This window comes from Hibiscus syriacus, unplaced genomic scaffold (genome assembly GCF_006381635.1).
Source record: "Hibiscus syriacus cultivar Baekdansim isolate YM2019G1 unplaced genomic scaffold, ASM638163v2 tig00112632_pilon, whole genome shotgun sequence".
Taxonomy (NCBI): domain Eukaryota; kingdom Viridiplantae; phylum Streptophyta; class Magnoliopsida; order Malvales; family Malvaceae; genus Hibiscus; species Hibiscus syriacus.
This window is the reverse complement of record NW_024063371.1, coordinates 629,289-637,057: the sequence shown is the minus strand read 5'-3', so window position 1 is coordinate 637,057 and position 7,769 is coordinate 629,289. Positions and strand designations below refer to the sequence as shown.

The following is a 7,769-nucleotide window of genomic DNA, read 5'->3' as shown; positions in this document are numbered from 1 at the left end:
TTAATAACGTATTTGGCACCCTTTAAAAGTATTTACAAAATTAGCACCCGAGTTTTTTACACATTTGGTTAGGCACGGTTTAGGGGGCACGCCTTCCTGCAAAGAGTGTTAGATCGGGAAATATAGTCTGAACGGTGCCTGACAGGGAAATATATAGGGTTAGGGTGATATTTCAAGAGAAATGTTATTTTTCTCTTTTACACTTTTAGGTAATATCGTTATGTTTTTTAATCTTTTTAATAATAAAAATACTACTTTCAAAAAAAAAAAGAAAAAAAATCAAACCCCAACTCTGTGTCTTCTCTCCCATTCTTCACCGCGATGACGAAGGGTCATCATCAGTCGAGTTTTGTTTGGAGTAGAACGAGGAACTTAACAGTGGTGGCCGTATAACGTACGGACGGTTGTAGTTATCAAAATTTTTGGAAACCGTAACGAAAAAACTAGAAATCTAGAGACCTTTCATGGCATTTTTCACTATGATCAGCTCAATTTCACGGTGAAGGGGTTTTGATCGCGATAAGGAGACATTCTGATGGTGTCAACAGTGACGACTATGAACCGAAAATGACCGATCGGTGCGGAAGATATAAAATTTAAGGGTTTTTTTAGTTTTTTTATGAATTATAATATAGAGCTTTTTTAAATAAAATAATTTTTGAAATTTTATGTGTGATGATACCAAGCTGAGAATTCTGGGGGGTCATACACGAAATGCTTCCAGCGTAATTGACACGCGTGATCCATTATGCTCAGAGAAGCTACAGTTTTCAATGGTTTAATCAGTTTCATGTGTGATAAGTCTTCCGAAGGCATACCTTTGTACTCTTTTAGCATGGACAAACGAGCTGTGGTAGCTCCTCCAGCAGCTTCTGATACCACTTGATTGGTGCTCAAATTTAGTTTTTTAAGCAATCATTACTTGAAACTATCAATAGTTATTAAATACGAACATTAATGCTAGGCACGAATACCTTTAGTCTTTATGCCATTTGTAAGCCATAAATAAAAGCGCATTTTATCCGAATTGCACAATGGTTAGACTGTATCGGCATAACTAAATTATGCCGAGTGAAGCTCATTGAACATCTACGAAAAAGACGATGAAATCAATAACTTCCTTTCTCGTCTTAGAATATTTTTACATCATATCTACAGCACCAAAAGTTAAAAGCAAACAAGACAGTCGTGAAGATCAAAAGCTCACAGCTCATGGATGACAAGCAGTCACTGCATGTCCTTGGTTCTCAAGTTGTTCGATGAAACTTTCGGTTATATCAGCAAAGCTTACACTTCTCAAGTAAACATCAGCAATTCAGCCATGGCTTCTATCTCATTTCTTCATTTCCCAGTTCCAAGATCTTAAAGAATGAGAGCCTTTTCATCCGGTCTTTATGTGAAGAACTCTGCTGTACCAGGCTGAATGGAGGATCATATGGAATAAGTCATATTTCACGGGCTTTTTGTGCCAAAGGAAATGCTGCTGCACCAGCTTTACTCTCGCATGCATCTCCAAATACTTCTCCTCGGGGATTGAGAGTAGAATATTTCTCAAATCAGGGATATCTTTCTCCTGAACAAAAACGGCAAAGGTCTCCCAGTTCAACACCTCAAAGAATGGTGGCACATAGTTATCCGCAATGATAACCGGCACGCACTCGTAGTGAATTGATTCGACCACTCTAGGGGTATGAACTTCATAACCTCTGGCACATATGCAGTACTTGCTACTCTTCATATGCTCCCTGTACTTTTTCTTACCTTCAACATCGCGGGGCATTGGTCCAAAGATTTTCATATCAGACATTTTGTTCTGCCAATACTGCAGTAAGATTGGTCGAAGATAACCATGCATCCCTCCTGCAAAGAAAGCCAGAATGTTTCTCTCTAAAGGTGGCTTTCCTCCAAGGTTTTCCAAAGGAGCCTCCGCGGAACGTATATACGTAACTGGAAGAGTGATATCCTTTCCTATTTCAAAGCCTTTGGCTGCATTGGAATTGCAAATAACCCTAAGACAACTTCTGATGTGCTTTGTCAATTTAAGCGCCTGAAGTTTCCATGTGTCAGATCAATTAAACATCTCAGTATTTGGCTAAAGAAATCTACATAAAAATAATACCACTACCATAGAATGTTACGAGAACAATAATAATAGTATTTGGCCAGAAGGTTCGTACTTTAATTGTTGTAGTATTACGAGAATAATATGTGGATGATACAGAGATGGCATACCCAATCATGACAGGCAACAAGAAAATGATCAGCGCCTCCAGTTCTGTTCCAGAAGCTATATTTTCCAGCAATCAACTGAACATAATCCTTGAGGTATTTCTGTAAGTCCTCGACATGTTGAAAATCGGGTCCATTTAATGCACTCCTTAGCATATTCGAACTAAAGGGTAAGTAAAACAAATGAGCTCTTCTGGGGTCCCTCACAACAAACTTTTTGTTTCCTTCCATTAGTTTCATAAACCATCCTTCTGAGGCATAAATTCCCCTCGTCTTCGGCTGATGAAATATGGGCTTTGCTCCTTCCTTGTATATGTAAACTTTGAGTATTTGTACCATCATCTTATAACTCCTGCAAATAATATGCATAAAGCCATAAACAATTTAGCATATAGCTTTAAAATGGACATATTGCGAAGGCTTACCTCTCAAACTTGGATATATTCTGATAAACTGACGCATGAAGCACTGGAACCTTTCTTGAAACATGAGCATTCTCAATCTCTTGTCTTGCTGATAAAAGTTCATGATCACGAGCAGAAGATCGTCTTGGCCTCTATTTCCAACAAAGAAATAAGTGAAAAATCAAAAACCTAAACTGAAACCAGTTGCTAAATTGAGACCTCAGGAATGTGATTCTTACCAAAGAGTGGGAAGAATCAATACTTTGAAGTAATAATGAATTCATCCCGGATACAGATATGACTGATGCATTTTGCAATGGTTTAAAATTCTTATTATGTGTTTGAATAGATGTTTTGGCATTGCTTGGTGAAGATAAGTTGGCACCCAATAATGAGCCAGAAGACCCTGAACTAGGATTCGAGTTTTGCAGGCCTTCAGCATGGACTATAGCTGATATAAACGGCACAACACCATAGCCAGTGGTGGTTTTTGGATCATTGATCATCATGTCACTGTTTTTAGTTTTTTCCACCATCCCTAAGTGATTATGCATAATTTCTGCAGCCTTCACCTGAGTAGAACTATCATCTGTATGAGTAATGTAACCAGTCATCAAACTCTTACCCTGGGCTATCCTCGGCTTTGATGTCAGTTCATGGTATTGGTCAACCTCTGAAAGGGGCATGTTGGTCCTGTACCTAGCTTCTTCTTCAGGATTGAAGCCATTAGCATCATTTGCCACCACATTAACAAAGAGTTCAGCCATGTTCGAATCATTTGAAGTGGTGGCATTGCTTACCAGCTTAACTATTGAACTCTTATTAGTAGGTGATGAAGAAAACATTTTCCCATAAGAAAGTGCAGAACACTGAAAAAAGATTATGATAGAAACTGCCAACCCAATTATCAATAGTAGCTTTCTGATCTCAGCTTGAAAGAACCTCTGAGTTAAGGCAAATATACCCATGTCACTCAGTAGCAAAAATTAGAACCTTGAAACCCTCTCTCTCATAACCATTGACTGAGTCAAGAATTCAACCTAGCAAATAAAATAGAGCTTCTGTAAGACACACTCAGTCAAAGAAGCCAGTCTACAGCATGTGCAGCTCCATGAACCATAAAGAAATTGTAAAGCAAAAGAGTGAAAATCTTGCATTCAAGGGCAACGGAATTTCTACATTATGCTACAGATCAGTAGATTATCAAAGCAAGAAACGAATTGAGAAAGCACAAGAAAGAATGAACAAAGCAGAGAATAAAATGAAAAAGATTTCTTATTCTTTAATATTAAAAGTCAAAACAATGGTAATCCATAAAATGTAGCAATGAATCTGAATGTTCCATGTAATCCGAAGAAAAAGAAAGCGCCTGCGAAAAAAGATTTGAGCTTTAGTGAGAAAAAGCACCTAAGCATATCCTCCATGGTCAAGCACTCAAAGTTTCATCACTGTCGGTCTGGTTTCACTTCAGTCTTTTACTGAGGGGTAGGAGCTTCTCCTTGCCTCCTTGGGGTTGTTTATTGATGAATAATCAAAAACTACCCTCATTTACACCAAATATTACAATCAAGCCATTCCTTTCGGACTCCCTCTTCCATTTCCCTACACAGATGAGGTAAGAAATTTTGATATTCTTAACAAAAAAATGAAAAATGGCAATACGATATCGTTAAAGTCGTCTTCTTTCATGTTCAGCAATAGGACAATTCACAAAACTAATTCGTTTGTGCTTAGCTTATCCAATTTTTACTGCAATCACCGTGTCTTACTTTATGAGCAAAGATGTATTGAAACTAGCTATCTTATTTTGATGCTTGTATGGGTTTGTTTATGCTATAGAGATTTAGACACATCATTTTATATTAAAAAATAACGGTTGTCTGAACTGGACATTATAACATGTTAATTGAGATATGATGGTCGTTTGAGATAATAAGATCAGATTTTATCATATCTCAGTCAGCATGCTAACGTACAGCTGGACTGTCGTCAAAATTTTAACTATAAAGGGCGAGTTTGAAATATAGTGAATAGTCAGTAACTATTTTGTGACTTTTAATAGTCAAGAGACTCAACAAAGCAACTCTCTATAGTTAAATGATCATTTTGTTACTTTTAATAGTCAAAAGAATTTAATAAAATAATATCATATAACCAGAAAATCATTTATGTATTTTACTCATAAATTTAATATTATAATTTATTTAAAAAAATTGAAGGTTTTGCATCAATTTTTATGGAGTTTGGATTTTTCAATGTAACATATGGTTTGTTCTAATTCAGAAGATAAAACAACAATCAATGATGATCGACAATGGTGATGAGTGATGAAAGATGACGGATACTTTAACTAAATTCATATATTAAATTAATATCTTATCCAAATTTTAAGATTAATTTAAAATTTTATCTAAAATTTAAGATTAATTTAATATTTTATCTAAAATTCAAATTAAAATTAAACAATTTTTATTAACGCACCACATCAACAAATTGAATAAACAGCCCAGAGAACAAAATAAGATAAGCCAAAAACAAAGGGATTAGTAGTGTAGTTTACCCAATTAATAGATAAAAAATAGTAGGAAATTTCGAACATTTCCTCCCATTTGCCCGTTGTTCTGTGCTCTTGTCCTTGTGATGAGCAAAGGCAAGTTTGCCTATGGTTCTTTGAATCTTCTCTGTATTTATTCAGGTAAGTCTATGGCGGATCTTCATATAGTTTTAAAGTTTCGTGCTTTCTGATTAAATAAATACATAAAATAGACTTTTTATTCTTTTCACACTCTTGTATTTCCCCTGATATGTTTAGATGGTGTTAGGTGGTATGTGGCTGTGTTACGTGTTTTAGGATGAATGGTCTGTAGCGAGGATGAGCAGCGATTATTACTTGAAGGAATATACTGTGATTCGATAGAATGGAGGATGATCACGGGCTTGAGCTTAGCTTGGGTGTATCATGTGGTGCATCATCTGCAAAATCCAAGGGTAAACTTGGTAGCTCTTCGGACACCAGAGCAGAAGAAGGCGATAGAGGTGCTAAGATAGTGGATAACTTCAAAACCTTCTTTCAAGCAGGAACTGAAAAACAAGACCCCAGTGTGGGTTCTCAGAGAAGTGATCCAGTGAAGCCTTCCGAAAATTTCTTTAATGATCTTTCCAAGGACAATGGTCACGCCGAAGCTTCTATTAACTTGAACGGTAAAGGTCTCTGGGGTACCAACGGTAATAGGACAATGGTTTCGATTTTGGGATGATTATTTAAAGTGTTTGGTAGGTCCAAATCTGCTTACATTCATCAACTGCATTATATATAATTTGGCTATATCAAATCTTTGTGCAGTTATCATCGCTAATAGGTAGTGAAGGAAATATGATGAATTGGAATTTAGAAAAATTTAACATTATGATGGTTTAACAGCATGCAGCCATTAAGAACCAACCATTAAGACATTAAAATTTGACGAAGAGCCACGTTTAATATGAAGAAATTGATTACCTTGAACTTGCAATTCTAAGTTGGGAAAGCATAATGCAGTTTCCGAGTATTTATTAATAATTATCGATTACAATGATAGTTTAAGCTCCAAATGAAGCTCTTGTGATTCAGAATTCTGACTGCTGGATCCCAGTGAGTTGCTCACTTGTTCCTTGTGTTGGAAATAAAACACTCACACAAACAACTTTTATTGAAACTCAAACAAATATTACAAGAGTACTCTCACTCAAAAACAAGAACTACAACTTATTCTTATAGGACTTTGCTTCTTCACTCACTTAGAAGCTCTTAATTTTTCTTGATGCTTAAAACTAAAATGGGAAGGGGTATTTATACTACTCAAAAACAATCCTACACCACACAAATAAACTAATTTAAACTATTACAAATTCAACAAATATCTAACTCTCACCTAACTAAATTGATGTAAGCAATGACATCATTAATTAAATGATGTAAGTAATGACATCAATTTAGTTTGAGTTTGGGTTTAGGCTCCCATAATGGATCAAGTTTATGATCCAACACCCCCCCTTAAACTTGATCTCGTGACCCCTAGTAGGTTCCTTAATCTTAAGAAGTCTTCGATGGTCAGTGGCTTGGTAAAAATATCAGCAACTTGATCTTGTGACTTCACGTATTCAACTTCCACATCTTTTCTTGCAACACATTCCCTTATATAGTGGTAGCGAATATCAATGTGCTTGCTTCGATCATGGAATACTGGATTCTTCGCTAAGGCAATGGCTGACTTGTTGTCGACACAAACCTTGGTAGGCTCTTCTTGTATCAAACCTATCTCATTCAATAGATTTCTAAGCCAAATTGCATGACAAACACATGAGGTAGCAGCAACATATTCCGCTTCACAAGTGGACAATGTGACAATCGGTTGTTTCTTTGACATCCATGTGAACGCAATATCTCCCATGAAAAATACGAATCCAGTAGTGCTTCTTCGATTATCTATGTCTCCACCCCAATCACTGTCGCTATATCCAACAAGCTTGTAATAATTAGAAACTGAATAGAACAAGCCAAAGTCAATTGTACCTTTCTGATAGCGAAGAATTCTTTTTGCGGCTTTAAAATGGGTGGTTGTTGGAGATTCCATGTAGCGACTAACCAATCCAACTGCATGAAGAATATCGGGTCTCGTGCAAGTTAGATAGCGTAGACTTCCTATCAAACTTTTGAAGAATGTTGGATCTACACTTTCGCCTTCTTCATGTTTGGTCATCTTGATCCCGTATTCTGCCGGTGTGCTTATTGGCTTACAGTTCTCCATCTTGAACTTCTTCAGTATCTCCTTTGCATAGCTTTCTTGTGAAATGAAAATTCCATCCTTTTGTTGCATAACTTCAATGCCAAGGTAGTACGCCATGAGCCCCATGTCTGTCATCTCGAATTCTTTCATCATCACATCCTTGAATTCATTAAACATGCTTGGGTTGCTTCCTGTGAAGATCAAATCATCCACGTAGAGGCACACGATCAAAATATCTTCATCTTTGATCTTGATATATAGAGCATGCTCGTAGGGACATTTGTTGAAGCCATTCTCTTGGAAGTACTTGTCGATTCGGCTATTCCATGCCCTTGGTGCTTGTTTTAGCCCGTAAAGAGCCTTCTTCAAC

The 7,769-nt window shown here is 36.6% G+C and overlaps 1 protein-coding gene across 1 annotated transcript; it reads right to left on the bottom strand.

Annotated features, from left to right (window-relative positions):
- Window positions 1-1,133: 1,133 nt before the first annotated feature.
- LOC120182196 (probable glycosyltransferase At3g07620) lies at window positions 1,134-4,161 on the bottom strand. The gene is made up of 5 exons (XM_039187196.1): window positions 4,041-4,161; window positions 2,873-3,673; window positions 2,655-2,785; window positions 2,233-2,581; window positions 1,134-2,047 (listed from the first exon to the last, which is right to left on the bottom strand). Exons 2-5 carry the CDS (start codon window positions 3,599-3,601, stop codon window positions 1,382-1,384), a joined length of 1,875 nt encoding a protein of 624 aa, XP_039043127.1. The 5' UTR covers window positions 3,602-3,673; window positions 4,041-4,161; the 3' UTR covers window positions 1,134-1,381.
- Between the last annotated feature and the right edge of the window lie 3,608 nt (window positions 4,162-7,769).

Excerpts from the sequence above, each read along its gene's own strand:
- LOC120182196 (XM_039187196.1), bottom strand. The coding sequence starts at position 3,601 with ATGGGTATATTTGCCTTAACTCAGAGGTTCTTTCAAGCTGAGATCAGA. Across the intron at positions 2,582-2,654 it reads AATATATCCAAGTTTGAGAG|GAGTTATAAGATGATGGTAC; the intron begins GTAAGCCTTCGC and ends TATTATTTGCAG. Across the intron at positions 2,048-2,232 it reads TTGTTGCCTGTCATGATTGG|GCGCTTAAATTGACAAAGCA; the intron begins GTATGCCATCTC and ends TGGAAACTTCAG.